Source organism: Equus caballus, chromosome 2 (genome assembly GCF_041296265.1).
Source record: "Equus caballus isolate H_3958 breed thoroughbred chromosome 2, TB-T2T, whole genome shotgun sequence".
NCBI lineage: Eukaryota > Metazoa > Chordata > Mammalia > Perissodactyla > Equidae > Equus > Equus caballus.
The window spans coordinates 61698244-61713554 of NC_091685.1; the positions used below are offsets into that span (position 1 = coordinate 61698244).

Genomic DNA, 15311 nt, shown 5'->3' on the forward strand with positions numbered 1-15311 from the left:
TCAGTTCCCTTATAAGGAGAGGAAGGGACCAGAGCTTGCTCTCTGTCCACCATGTGAGGACACAGCGGGAGAGCCACTGTCTGTGAACCAGGAGGAGTGCCTTCACCAAGAACCCAACCATGCTGGCACCTAGCCTCCAAAACTATAAGAAATAACGTCTGTTGTTTAAGATATTCAGTCTGTGGTATTGTGTTACAGCAGCTTAAACTGACTAAGCCAATGACCACAGGAAAGAAAGAAAACGGTCCAATTAGTAAGAAGCAGAAAACAAAGAAAAGGAAGAAAACATAAAGCCAGAAAGCATAAAATGAGAAGATAAAAATCAAATATCTGTTACAATCAATGGGAATTAGTTAAATCCTTACTAAGAGAAATATCTAGATTCAACACATAGGCTATGAAAAATCCATTTGACACAAGATACACAAGCTGATATGTAAAAAGATGGGCAAAGGTATGTTGGCCAATGCAAACAAAAATATATCGGAGTCGAGGAAAAATAAATAGGACAAAAGGCCTGTCTTTAAATGAAGATATTATTGACTCAATCTTTTTTTGTTTTGAGGAAGATTCACTCTGAGCTAACATCTGCTGCCAATCCTCCTCTTTTTGCTAAGGAAAATTGGCTCTGAGCTAACATTCGTGCCCATCTTCCTATTTTTTTAATGTGTGGGACACCTGCCACAGCATGGCTGGATAAGTGGTGCATAGGTCTGCACGGGTGAACCCCGGGCCGCTGAAGTGGAACATGCAAACTTAACTGCTGCGCCACAGGGCTGGCCCCTCAATGTTTTACGTATCAAGCAACTGCATCAACATATATAAAGCAACACCTGTTAAAAATATAGGAAGTAATTTAAAGAATTATTCCCAGAAGCAGTGGGAAGTTTTACTATACCTCTCTCAATATTTGACAAATAAAGAGGACGATGGATAAAGGTAAAGATACAGAATAATGGATAAAGAAGATCTTAAAAACACCATTATAAAAGTTTAGTTAATATATATGTATTAAATATGCTAATTATTGATCATACATTGTCACAAAGAAAATCTCAATAAACTCTATAAGCTAGCAATTATCTTGTTCACATTCTCTGACCACAATGCAGTAAATTTGAAATTAATTTTTAAAAGTGGGGGATTAAAAACACCAATTATTTTCAAATTAGTAAACAACAACAACACAACGAATCTTCTCCTGTCTCCACAGGACAAAGGTAATCTTAAAAGTGGAAACACAGATCAATGGGGCGAGAGCACCGCCTTGCAAAGCCTAAGGCAAGGAGCCCAAGTTTGCTGAGAGGAAAAGGCACAGCTTTGATCACTTTGAATCCTAGACAGGAAAGAATTAAAACACCTGAACCAAACATTCTACCCAAGCTAATATAAAAGAACAAAATATAACCAGAAAAATAAAAGAAATAAGTTTCTAGAGATTAAATTAGTGCACTGAAAAACAGATTAAAATGATTAATAAACCCAGGACCAGAGTTCTTTGAAAAAACTAATAAAATAGATAATCTTCCAGGATATCTCAGTGAAGAAAAAAGAACGAAACACAAGTGCCTGATGTGGGAAATAAGAAAGATAGAGAAGAAATGAACAATTACAGAATTTCATGTAGAAGTCTATACTAAAATGTTAAACCTCCATGAGAAGGAAAATGGAAAGTAAGAAAACAAAGATTATCAAATCTGACAATCAGAATAGACCACTATCCATGGAAGAAATAGAAACCAGTTTCCAAGAATTGCATCCATAAAAGGAGCTATGCCCAAATGTTTTATGGGCAAGTTCTTTCAAACCTTCAAAGAACACATAATTCTTATGCTATTTAAACTGTTACAGATTGTAGAAAAAAAATGAAAAGTGTCACAATTTGCTTTATGAAGTTAACATAAACTTGATACCAAAATGTGACAAAGATAGCACAATAAAGTGAAACAATATACTCATTTCACATAGAAATACAGATGCAAACCAGAAACAAAATATTTAGTATAATGCAGTAACACAAAAAAGAATAATGCCACTGATCAGATAAAATTTAATCCAAGAATATATGGATAGGTTAATGTTATGAAAAACATTTATCAAATTAACGTCAGTGAAAAAAAGATTATATTGATGGATATCAAAAGAGCAGCATTTGATAAAATTAAAAATTCGTTTTTGGTAAAATTGTTCTATAAACTATAGAAAGATACTTCCTTGATCTGATGAAGTGTATTGGTCTAAAACCAACAATCATGTCATAGCTAATGTTGAAATACCAACGCAGCGCTTCTCACTTCATTGTAAAATCGCTTTTCCAGGATGTGTTAGTAAGTGTGATTAAAAGTAAAGTGTAAACAATAGTTCAAATAGTTTGGGAAGTAACTGGAGAGACATGTCATATGTCTTAAGAAGAGGTCTCAGCATGATAAAGGTGTCACTTTTCAAATTATCTATATATTCTAAAAACTTATGATTAGCATATGATAGGATTTGTGTGTGTCTGCGTGCGTGCCCGCGTGTCGTGTCGGTGGGGGAAGGGGTGTAACTTGACAAAAGGAGTTTGAGCTTTCCTGGAAGCATAAATGTACGAAGACAAACAAGGTAATTTTGAGGGGCTGGTCTGGTGGTGTAGTGGTTTAGTTCGTGCTGTCAGCTTTGGGGGCCAGGTGTTTGCCGGCTCAGATCCCGCGTGTGGACCCAGCACCGCTTACCAAGCCATGCTGTGGCAGGCGTCCCACACGTAAGATGGAGGAAGATGGGCACAGATGTTAGCTCAGGGCCAATTTTCCTCAGCAAAAAGAGGCGGATTGGTGGTGGATGTTAGCTCAGGGCTGATCGCCCTCAAAAATAATTAATAAATAATTTTGCAAAAGAATATTCATCCAGAGGCCTTACACCAGAAAATATTAAAACGTATTATGAAACCACAGTAATTAAAATAATGTGGCACCACTGCTGAAGTAGAGAGACAGATAAACGGAACAGAAGTGGGAGTCTCAAAATAGATTAAAGATCCTTTCTAATATAACAAAAGTGGTTTTCCAAATAAAACAGGAAAGGATGGATTATTCAATAAATCTTTTAAGAATATCTGGTAACAACTTCAACATAAATATAGACAGACGTCACCTACCAAAAGACAAAAATAAATTCCAGGTAGACTACAAATGATGCTCTAAAAGAACCAGGAGAAGCTGGAGGTTATCTGATTTACATTGGGGAAGATCTCTGTGAGCATCCCTTAGAAGGCACAATTCATGAAGAAACAGTTTAAAATATGCGACTACGTAAAAATTTTAAATGTCCTTATATTTGTAAAAACCACGAAACAATAAAGTGCAAAAAAGCCAATGGGAAAAATCATTGCTAAATATGTATAAGGATTATAAGATTGTTAAATACTCCTCATCTTTACTCTCTTTTCGTAAGCCTGTCTCTCTCTCCACCTGCAGTTCGTTACTCTTCCATAGAAGGTGGATGCCGCTCTGGAAAGCAGGAGGACATGATTCAGAGGAGTGTCCTATTTAGCCAGACAAAGGAAGGGAAAGTCTTCCCCACCTGCCTCCTACAGGGGAACTGCGGGGGTAAAATGAGGAAGGAGGTGATGGAAAGAGGCAGCCAGTGTTTGTTCTGAGCTCCTCTCTCAACAAGGACCATAGAAGCATTTAAGAAGATAAAAGTGGGAGTGACGGTGCCTTTTCCCACTCTCTGTTCTGTGCCTCTGGGAGATGGCACAGCAATGAAGGCTACAGCACCTATTAAAGGGGCAGCCAGCATGGCTGGGCAGAGAGCAAGCCTGCATGGTGCCGTGTGGTGTGGTTTGGTGTGGTGTGTTGTGGAAGGAACCCACAGGGCTCTCCCTGTCTTGAGATAAGGATGGAACGTTGCTGAGGATTTGGCTGAGGAGCTTTTGAAAGGGGATCATGGGGCTGTAGGAACAAAGTGACTCCTTAGTCAACTGTAACAGAGCAGGTGTCACTCCAGCCAGGAACCAAATGGAGTCACAGACAAACCCTGAGAGTCTGTCATTGCAGTAAGAACTGAGTGGGGCTGAGTCATCAGACAGGACAAGGGCCCATGGGCAAGCAGCCTCACACTCATTGAGGGATAACAGAGAGATGGCTGGGGACCAGTGTCTAAGCACCAGTTGCTAGACTGAGCCAACCCCACCAGTGCAGGACACTGAAATTCACATTGAAGGGTGAGCCCAGCACCCTAATTTCCTATCCCCCGTTCCACTGCCATGAGGTTATGGGAGTCTCCAGGCCTGGTCAACAACTTAGGGGGGCAGATTTGAAAGGCTGAGTTATCCAAAAAAGACTGAATATAGAAAGACGCTGCTTAAAACATTGCATCTGCCTGAGCTTATTGGGTTTAACTAAAAGTGTGTGTGTGTATTTCTGTGGAAGTTCATGAAAAAGATCACATTGGTTTTTGGAAAATAAAGAAGCTACATTTTCTCAGCATGTCTGAATGCAGTATGAGAAAACTGGCAACCTAGTATATTCAACAAATATGCTATTAATATCTTCAACGTATAAAATGAGCTTACAAATGGAAAAGAAATAAAAATAAATGGCTTTATAAAAAGTGGCCAAAAAGCACAAACAATTTCACATCACAAAAGTCAAAATATAAATGACGTATGAAAATATTGGATGAAAATTTTCAAATAGTAAAGAAATAGATAATTCAGAAATGAGAAGTCACTATGCAAGTGTCCAGCTGGCAACGCAAACAGCAGGGCTGACACACGGTGAACCTGCTAGACACGGAAAGTGCCTTGGAAAACTGTCCTCACATCCGAACCTGAAACTATGAAATAACAAAACACACTAATGCCTCGGTCACTAAGTGTTGTCACTAACGGCTTCCTGTCTGTGGCCGGATTTGAGTCGGCTATTGTTCAAGCACAGCTAGAACTCACTGTAGATGTCCTCAAGCCTCCAGCTTGAATATGATGGTAAATCTTCATTGACAAATTCGTCCTGTAGAAAGAGCCAGATTGATTCAAAGCTGAGTCTGGTTATCCTATTTGTGATCAGAGAAAGGTTTTCTTGTAAATCTGCTCTAGAGGCAGTGAAGGAAGAGGCATTCCAGAACTCTGCAGCAGCTCACGGAAGTAAAGATTTCCAGCCACACATGAGGAGGCTCGTACTTGGCGGGATATGTCTCACCTGTCGTGTGTAAAGGTCTCCAACTGGTCTAGCCACAGTCTTATTTTCACTAAGCCTTGATATTTTGAAATACAGACTTGATCATGTCATCCCTGTTCCTGGTCTTCTTCAGATAAAAACAAAAACTCATAAAATGGCTCTGAAGGTCTATTTCGGTCTGGTCCCTCTCTGTCCTGCTTCGTTTGACGCCAATTATCTCTTGGCCTTTCAGCTCTGGCCACACTGGCCTTCTGGAAAATTATCATGAACCTCAGACCAGCCCTGTCAGTGTCTTTGCCCATTCTGTTCCCTCCCTCCCCATTTCAGCTGCTGAACCCCTCCTCATTCTACAGATATCAGCTCAAAGTCAAGCCCTCCTTCCCAGCAAGCCTTTGCTGACTTCCCTGCCCAGGGTCCCCCTTATCCACAGTATATGTTTTCAAGGCACCATCCACATCTTCTTTATTGTACATAGTTTTGGAATTTTTGTATGGTTATCTGATTAATGTCTATCTGCCCACGGAGATTAGAAGGCAAGAACTCAGACTGTTTTTGCTTGGTGCATTACGTAAAGCCCAGCACGTGGGAAGTTCTCAGTAACTGGAGGATGAACGAGAAATGTTATTTGATGTACTTGTGAGGTAGATGTCTCCACACCATTCTCTCTCAGGAGTCAACCTCTGCCCTAAGAATCAGGGGCCTGATCCCTATGTACCTGCAGCAAGCAACAATCTCAAGTGATCTTGGGGACCCACAAGGATCAGAGTCATTGTATGTCATTTACATGTTATTATATGTACTTGCCCTTTTTCCTTCCTGTTTTTCATATTTCACCATCTGAAACTTTGCTACGTATTTAACTGTGCAGATTTTCAGCTCCATTAGGGCAGACGTTTGTTTGTTTTTATCTCCAGTGATTCTCCAGCTGCCTGGAAATAGTCGATGCTCAATGAAATTGTGCTGAATGAATGAATGAATGAATGAACGGATCATTCTCTGCCTCACTGCTTCCACCTGATGAGTCCCTTGCCAGCTCTGCCTGCCCCCAAGCGTCCCATTTTAAAACACATTCTCCTTCTCACCACGATGTTTTCTGCTGTCTTTTTTGTTTTAACATCATTCTCAAATATTCTATGTCCACATGAGCCACCGCTCAGCCCAATGCTGCCTCCTTTGATTCAGAGATAACAGAAATGGCTAGGTCCAGTAATAATGCCTACTTTGTATTTTGATCAGACACTGTGTCCAGAGTTCCGACACGTAACTATGTGTTCAGTAAATGTTGCCCCCACTTCATCCCTTTCTTTCTGATACCCTCTGCTTCTCAGACCTCCAAGGGCATCCACTCCTCATGGCAACATCCTTATGTTGACATATGTCAGTAATGGTGTGTGACTCATATGCATTCTGATAAGATTAACATTTATTGCCATTTGCTCTGTGTTAGGCACTATGCTAGGCAGCTGACTTGTATAACGTCCCCTAGTTTATGAAAAAGAAAGCCTAGGTTTAAATATCAGGCCAACATGTTTTCCACCTGGCACATTGCCTCCGGGGCTAGTGGGTTCTAGGAAAAAGATGAAATAGGTGAAAGGGATGCACATTCTTCGGGTGCCAGGGCTTCTGTGTGAGGCACATTTTTCGCCCTTCCTTCTTTCATATGTTGAAGGCTAACAACTTCATATTCTCTCTATTCATAACCATGATCAAAACTTTTCTTTTTAAAAACATTCACTCCAAGGTATAAATGACTGATAACAACTTCAAACGTAATCCCTCTCCCCTGGAGGGGTTCTGAATTTCAACCAAACATTTAGGATGCAAAAAGAAAACAAGACTAGTAAGACTTAGACCTGAGAGCAGGCAGGTCAGATTCCTACCTGCAGTCACATTATTTAGTCCAGCAACCAATTCAGAGCTGGTGGGAAGGAGCAGGAAGAAGGGGAGTGGGGAGGCAATAAGGAGACAGAGCCTTCTCACAGGAGTGACGTTTGGGGACAAGACGGAGAGGACTCACTCACCTGATCATCCTGGGCCAGTTTCTACGCGCAGGCAGGCGCTTCACTTCTCAGCTTCATATACCACACTCATCTCTGCTCTGGTTTCAGTTTCTAATCCCACTGTCCTCTGGTAGCCTAGCGCAGACCGATAACCTCTTCTTCCCAAGAGGGTGCTTGTCATACTTAAGAGCTCATGTCCCTCGCGTATGATAATATATGGCCTATTTATTCTTTCGTCCACATTTTGCATGAAAAATGTACTTAAGATACTTACTAAAAATAAATAACGTCTCACTGATGGCCCAGCAGAAGCAGTGCAGTCTGCAAGTCCCTGCTCAGTCAACAGCAATACTTCTAGAAGCTTCTGCAGTGACCTTCAGACACAGTGAACTATTGTTATATTCTTCAGCACTTGTAATACCACTTTGAGGACCAATCTTACAGACTTGTAATAAGTGTTCCTAATCTGTCTCCGTAACTAGATTATGTTTTTATTCTGTCTAACTCTGTGCCTGGTACTTATTACACAGTCAATAAATCCTGGAAGAAATAGTCTTTTTCTCATTTGGTGTCAAGAAGAAACTGTAGACCATTTTTTTGGTAGGTTTAGGGATCTTTTGCCCTACTGAGCAGCCTGGTCGGGCACTGTTAACATAAGTTTTCAATTTTCCTCCTGTCGCATCACGTCATTAGGATTTAGAGGAAGCCCATGGATTCTGGAAGCTCCTGTCTTATCACAACTCCCTCCCACCATACCATCTTCACCTCAACATTACTAACCCCCCAAGACAGCAGATCCAAGAGGGAGGCTGTGATTAGACCAGAGTCCCTGTTCCCTAGAGGACCTCAGGACCCAGCCCATCGTGCTCATCTCCCCGGACAGCTCGGTCACCACCGGAAGACCCAAACTCCCAGTCACTTATCATCTCCTGACCTTTTTCCACCATCTGACTCTGTATGAGCCCTAATCTGATCCAGTTTATGTCCCCTCACAAACACCCCTCTTTACTATGGTTCTTAGATATAGTCAGTCATCAGCAACATTCCCTATAATCCTCAGCCTCTTAGCTGTTAGAGAGCAACATACAACCTTCTTGACAGGTCTTACTTTAAATTTATGACCGTAAGTCTCAAACATGTCCTCAGGACTCCCTGGTGGCTCTAAGAAATTTCCATTATATATTTACTCTCTCACCTCAAAGACTAACATTTCACATCTTCTTTTGCTCCTCAAACCATCATCATTTCCTGTTCCTTCCTCACTCTCAGTTGATGATTTTGCTTCTTATTTCATTGAGGACATAAATATATTTCAAAGAGATCTTTACCTTTCTCCCTCCATATCTACTTGCCTCTGGGCTCATACAACCTGGCTGCCCCGTCACTTCCCAGGCCTCCATGTGGGCACTGAATCCCACCTCTTCCCATGCCTGTACCACCAGCATCACTTTATTCCATCAATCCCATCAGAACCTAAACATGATATCCTATCTCCCATCTTTGAAAATTCTCTCTAGATCCTTCCAACTACACTCCATTTCCCTACTCCACTATCTGGCAGAACCTTTCCAAAAAATTGTCTATTTTCACGGTTCCCACTTCATCTTTCATTCTCTCAAGAAGACACACAATCGGGCTTTTGTCTTCATCACTCCACTGAAACTATTATCCTCAAAGGACCTCCTCATATCATCAGAGACCTCCACATGGCCAAGTCCAAAGTTGATTCCCAGTCCTCATCCGACTTGGTCTAGCAGTTGCATGTGACACAGCTGATCCCGCTTCTCTTCATGAAACATTTCCATTTGGCTTTAGGGACACCACACCCCCCTGGTTTTCTTCCTACCTCCTTGGCCACTCCTTCTCAATTTCTTTTGCTGGCTAGTTCTCCTCCTTTTCCCCACCCTCAAATATTAGAATGTCCCAAGGCTCAGTTCTTATCTCTCTTTTCTCTCTATACTTTCTTTCCTGTAGATCCTTCCATTTCTGTGGCTTTAACTACGTTGAAATGCCCCAAGTTTATATAGTAGCTAGGCTTCCCCTCTTAGCTCCAAATTCATACATCTAACTGCCTACTTGGCATCTCTGCTTAGATGTCTAACGGACACTTCTCAACATAGGCTATACAAAATAAACACCCGTGCTTCACACTCCTGTCAGCCCCTTCAACCGTGTCATTCTCTAGTTTTCCCAGTCTCAGTGAAATTCACTATTTGCTCAGTTGTTTAGGCCCCAAACCCAGAAGTTCTCTTTAATTCCTCTCTTCTTCTCACATCCTATGTCCAAACTTGTCAGCTCTGCCTTTGAAATAAGTGCTGAGTGTGATTACTTCTCACCAACTCCACCCGTCTCACCTGAGCGTAAGGCAGCCTGACCTCGCTCCCCGTGACTTCTCCAGCAGCCTCCTAACCGGTCTCCCTGCTTCTACTCTTGCTGCCAAACAGCCCACTCTCTACCCAGCAACCAGAAGGACCCTTTAAAAATATAAGACCGGTCACCAACCTACTAAAAACCCTCCAATTGTATGGCTTCTCATCACGATTAGAATAATAGGCGAATTCTACTTTGGCCTAAAAGACCCACATTACTTTGAGCTTGTCTATCTCCCCAGCATCTTTTTGAACGTGTCTTCGCCCTCATCCTCTGTAGTTCAGCTCCAATGGCCTCTTTGCTCTGCCTTGAACAAGTCAGATTCTTTTGCATCTCTATACTCGCTGTTCCCTCTGCCCAGAAAGCCCTTCCTCCCAGACTTTGCAAGGCTTGCCCCTCACTGCAGTCAGGTCTCTGTTCAAACATTACCTCTTCAGAGAGGACTTTCCTGACCACCCACCCTGTCATCCCGCCACTCTCTATCCTCTTATCCTGGTTACTTTTTTATAGTGCTTATTAATCTTTGACTTCTTAGGATATATTTACTTGTTTACGTCTATCTCCTCCAAAAGAATGCAAACATCTTACTGGCAAGGACTTTTCTGCCTTGTTCATCCTAAGAACAAATGCCCAGTAAATACCTGCCGAGTGAATGGATGCATGAATAAGGGTGCAAACTTCAGGAGGAAGTAGGATATGGGAAACGGGAAGGTAGGTAAGCAGGCAGTGGCTCAGGTAAAGAGCATTATTTAAATAAATTTAAAGCTGTGATGTAATGCCAGGAGCCAAGTAAGCAGTAATGATGGGCCGGCACAATGGAAGCTCAGTTAGTGGACTTGGAAGGGCCTCTCGAGCAGCCCTGTTGGACAGAAATTTCTGCGATGATGAAAATTTCTACATCTCTGCTGTCCAAAACAGAAGCCACTGACCACATGTGGCTATGAGCACTTGAAATGTGGCTAGACTGAGGAACTGAATATCAATTTTCTTTAATTTTAACTCACATTAAATAGCCACGTGTGGCTACGATACTAGACAGCGGAGCTCTAGAACCTGAAGAATCTCTCCCCTGACTTATGATTTCTGGATAATCACGCACAGCTCACTGAGTGGTTGAAAGGACTAACAAAATAAAAAGCCTTGTCAAGTGTCTGAAACATAGTTGGCCCTCAAAGAATAATAGCGGTGACTATTACACAGAGCTGCAAATTAAAGTACTTTAGGAACATGCCATTTAAATTTGACTCTAAAGTGCCAGAGACAGACTTTTATTAACTTTTATCATATTTTTTTTGTTTGCTAGAGTTAGTGGATAACCAATGTGTGGGTCTATATTTGAGCTCACAAACTAAAAATAGCAAACAACCATTTTGGGATCTCACGCAGGCCTTTCGGAGATAGAGGACTATTCCGAGTGGACAGCTTGCCGATCTTACAATGAGCTCATTGCTTTTGGTAACAGCTAATTCAGCACTTGCAAAAATTGGGTTTGTAACATTACTGTAGTATTTTCAAATACTGTCATCTGCAGCTTCCCAAATGATTTCAGATAAAGAGTCATGTTGGCTTTAATACTTATTATTAAAATAAAAGGAAAAGTATTTACTTATTGGAAACACTATGTTGAATTCTTTAAGGCTTAAATTAGTTTGGACATAAAATCTTTTTTTTTCTTGTCAGTGGCTCACCACACTTTCATCCATACTGAATCCAGAAAATAAAATTAACACAGATATAGAACATAAGCAGACCATTATAACTAACCCTCAGGAATAATCTAATCTAATAATAAAATTACACATTTGTTCAGAATAAGCATGGTGCTTACTTTCAGGCCTAGGGAATTTGCGGTCCACAGCAGCAGAGGTGAAAGTGGCCTTCCCAGGCCCTGCCTTGGCGCAGACAGAGATTCCCAGACTTGAAAGAGGACCATGTATTTAAGTTAAACAGGCTTGAAGTCAGTGAGAAAAGCTGACATTCTTACTAAGGAGGCCAATTAATCTGAATTGGCTGGAAGCCACTTTACATTAGTTGAAAAAGTGCTCTAGGAAATAATATACATGAAACTGGAGTAGAAAGGGAATGAAAATTCGTTTTTCTACAAGGGAGCCTTTTCTAACCACCCTCCCACTTTTGCCGTTTGAAACGCAGTTCCCTTCTCGTTCTCAGACTGAGTCTGGGACAGCTGAAGGGAAAGAGGGTCAAGATTCCCTCAACTGCTAAGATGAGGTGTTGTAAAGACTTACCAATGGGCATCACCAAGAAAAAAGGCAGCCAGCAGAGGACGAAGCAGCCGACCACGATGCCCAGTGTTTTGGCTGCTTTCTTCTCCCGGGAAAACTTGAGGAGCCTCACGGAGAAATGCGTCTTGTTCTTGGCGCTGACCCCGCTGCCTCCTACCGGGGCATTTTTCCGGTGAATGCGGAGCGTCACCTGCTCCGAGTCCGACTTGTCAGTCTTGAGGCCCGACTTGAGGCCCCGGCTCTCCCTCTTGGCCACCACGTAGACCCGGCAGTACATGACCAGGATGATGGCCAGCGGCACGTAGAAAGAGCCCAGCGCCGAGAAGAGCACGTAGCCCGGCTCCTCGGTGATCTGGCAGATGGTCTCGTCCTCGGGGGCTGGCTGCCTCCAGCCGAACAGAGGCCCGATGGAGATGACGAGGGAGAGCGCCCACACGCAGAGCAGAGCCATGAGTCCCCTCTTCTGGGTGACGATGGTGGGGTAGCGCAGCGGGTAGCTCACGCCGATGTAGCGGTCGATGGAGATGATGCAGAGTCCCATGATGGACGCGGTGCAGCACAAGACGTCCACCGCCGCCCAGATATTGCAGAAGACCCTGCCAAAGGCCCAGTAGCCTAAGATCTCGAAGATAGCGGAGAAGGGCAGCACCGTGGAGGTAAGCAGAAGGTCGGCCACCGCCAGGTTGACAACGTAGTAGTGAGTGACCGAGTGCAGATGGCGGTGGCAGGCCACGGAGAGGATCACTAGGATGTTCCCCAGTACCCCGAAAATGATGAGGCCCCCCAAGATTACTCCGAGCAGAATGGCCTTGGAAACATTCACTGGAGCCGGCGGGTGGGTGCAGTTGGAACTGTCTGAAGCATTTCCGGAGAGAAACACCATGGTCCCAGCCGGGTCGGACAAGGTCCGGCTCTCGAGGGCCACCCCCGGGCGGGGGCGCAGGCCAGAACGGGGGGAGCAGGGAGTCAAAAGGTCTCGGCTCGGGGGAGCCTTGCCCGCTGGGGTTGGCCAGGGGTGAGAGAGAGCCCGCGGATGGGAAGCAACCCCGGCCAGCCCTGGAAACGCTCAGAAGGCCACGCAAAGGGGCAGGGCATTAAAGGCAACATGGCCAGGGTCGCGCGGAGCTGTCCGCGGACCCTCTCCACCCGCTGCGCTGGCCCCAGGCCCCAACTCCCTCCCTTCCCAAGGTTTGGCGCGAAGTTCGAGAAGACACGGTGCAAAGTGCAATTCCAGAGTTACGGGAGTATGCTTTTCTGCACTGTCTGATCCGTCCTGGTTAGAAGTTTCAGCATTCTGCGCATAATTTGGAATTCAAAAATCCAGCGCCAGTCTCCTTCCAAACCACAAGCAGGAACCGGTCTGTCGCCGACTCTCAAAGGCAGGCGCTTTTGGCATCTGGGCACTTCTCCTGGCCCGCAGTTACCCACCGTGTGGCTGGCTCGCGGTGGACTTGTGCTAGATCCAGCTTCCAGGCGCGCAGGCCGAGGGTCGTGGATGCGAAATGTTTGCCAAGACCGAGGCAGCTGCGGAGCGTTGTTTGCCCGCGTCCTCCTGAAAGAGCGCAAAGAGAAAGGCGGGCGTAAGCCAGGCGCCCTGCAGAGCGAGGCCGTGCCCGGCTCGACGGGCGGTCGGACCCGGCCGGCAGCCCGCCGACCTGCGGTCCCGGAGCGGCTGGCCCTGCCGCAGCAGAGGTGGCGCGGGAGGGGACTGCGCGCCGCGTCCCCGCCGCTAGGAACCTGCTCTGCGCGCTCCGCCGCGCGCGGCCTTTGGCGAGGTTCAAGATCCCAAGCAAACAAATCCCAAACTGCTGCAGCCGCGGCCGGATTACCAGCGGCGGTACGGCGAAATGAAAATCCCCGAAGCCCGCGAGGCGCGACTGCCGCTGGCGCGTGTGTCGCACCAAGCCAAGCCGGTGGAAACTGGAAGATCTACCCGGTTGCCATTTGAACAGGTTGCTTCGCAGTCACCTAGAGGGGGCGGCCTGGGAGAGGGAACCGCTGCGACCCGGGCACCGCAGGGCCAGTACCGCGCGCACGCTAACGCCCGAGGAATTCACACTTGGGTATGCGGAGCGCGCCGGTCTCTCGCCCAGCCAAGCCGGCCTGAGGGCCAGGTCCCGAGCAAAGCCCGGCGGGTCCCCGGGGCTGAACGCGATCTAGGTTGGTCCAGGATTCCTTTCTAAGCTACAGGGTCAGCGGTCCCAGAGGACTTGAGCCTCGAGCCACACCCAGGAGGGCTGCTGGGGTCCAGGGGGAGGAGTTGGGGCCGGGGGGGTGAGAATCACTGCAGAGGGGGCTTTGCAGGTGGCAGTCACTGCGGATTTTGTAGGCGTAAAAATCACGCCCGCTCGCCAGTGGACAGAGGATGCCTCGGATTTTCTGGGCTGGGGGCCACAGTCTGCTTAAGAAACCTCGATTTCCACAATCGCAAGCCGACCCCAGGGACTCACGCAGGAGTACTGGAGTGGGGACCCATCTTGCCTTCTAAGGATTCTGGGCTTGGGCCCTGAAGTGAGACCCCCCGGGCAATGGCTATTGTGAAAATCACAAGTTCAAGAGTTCACAGGTGATACTAAAAGCAAGCGCAGAAAGCGGTTTTCTCCTACTTCGGGGCGATAATTACGGGGTTAAAAACACACTTGTTAACTAGGAGGTAACTTCCCAGAATGGGAACGGGGTGCGGTGGGGATGCCGGTGACAGAGCGGGTGAAAAAAGCGGGAGGTGCTTGGGGAAAGTGGGGGTTCAGTCTCACCGGGAGGCCACAAGAGATTCGTCCTCACCCTCCCAGCCATGCTGGACGCCCCGCGCCGCGGCGCACTCACCTGGAGCGCAGATGCAGAGCCACCACCGGCACACGACGGGGAGTAGACGGGGTTTCGGTCCCAGGAGCAGCCCTGACGCCTCCTCCGTGAGGGGAGAGGGTATCGTCTCTTCGTGGAACCAATTTCTAGTCCTTTTGCACCCGCTGACTCACCCCTCCACCACAGATGTTTTTAAGCTCTTGGCTTGCTATGGCTTTACCTGGAGATTTTAAAATAAAGAGCGAAATAGGAACAGGAAAAAAAAATACAGCCAACCAATAGCTCCACATTCACCCCTTTAATATTCAGCTCCCCGACATCTGCAAAGAATGGCAAGGAACTTTGCAGCTCTCGCTGACGTAACACAGGCAGTAGCCCCAGCTAGTACCGTAATCTCCGCTGTTACCGTATTACTCTGTGGCAACAAGCACAGTGCGCACAGCCGTAATTTTTTTTTTCACTTGCCTTGAGTGGATTGGGTTCTCGCTTTACTTTAAAAAGGTGGTTGTGTGTGTGTGTTGGGGGGGGGGGGAGGGCCGGATTTATTTGTAGTAAATAACGTCTTTGAATGCCCTGATTTTAAAAATAAAGAAAAATTCACACTCTCCAGACGGATATTACCGAGTGTTTGGTGTGTTCAAAGAAATGCCCAATAAAGTTACTTTTCAACAGCTTGATTCGGTTAATACTTGGACTAGGTTCTGTTAAAATCAAGAAGTGTGTTATTATGCCAAATATGC

At 45.5% G+C, this 15311-nt stretch overlaps 1 protein-coding gene across 4 annotated transcripts in view; it reads right to left on the reverse strand.

Moving 5' to 3' along the window:
* Positions 1-14938, reverse strand: part of ADRA1A (adrenoceptor alpha 1A) — a 115118-nt gene extending 100180 nt beyond the window's left edge. For 2 of the 4 annotated variants that reach the window (XM_070256507.1, XM_070256500.1), the window contains exon 1: positions 11773-13950. In XM_070256507.1, the coding sequence (XP_070112608.1) occupies positions 11773-12652 (880 nt within the window). In that variant the 5' untranslated portion in view covers positions 12653-13950. Of the gene's footprint in view, positions 1-11772; positions 13951-14592 lie in introns of those variants that run through there. The other 2 variants (XM_014737800.3, XM_001494586.7) reach the window with 2 other exon arrangements.
* Between the last annotated feature and the right edge of the window lie 373 nt (positions 14939-15311).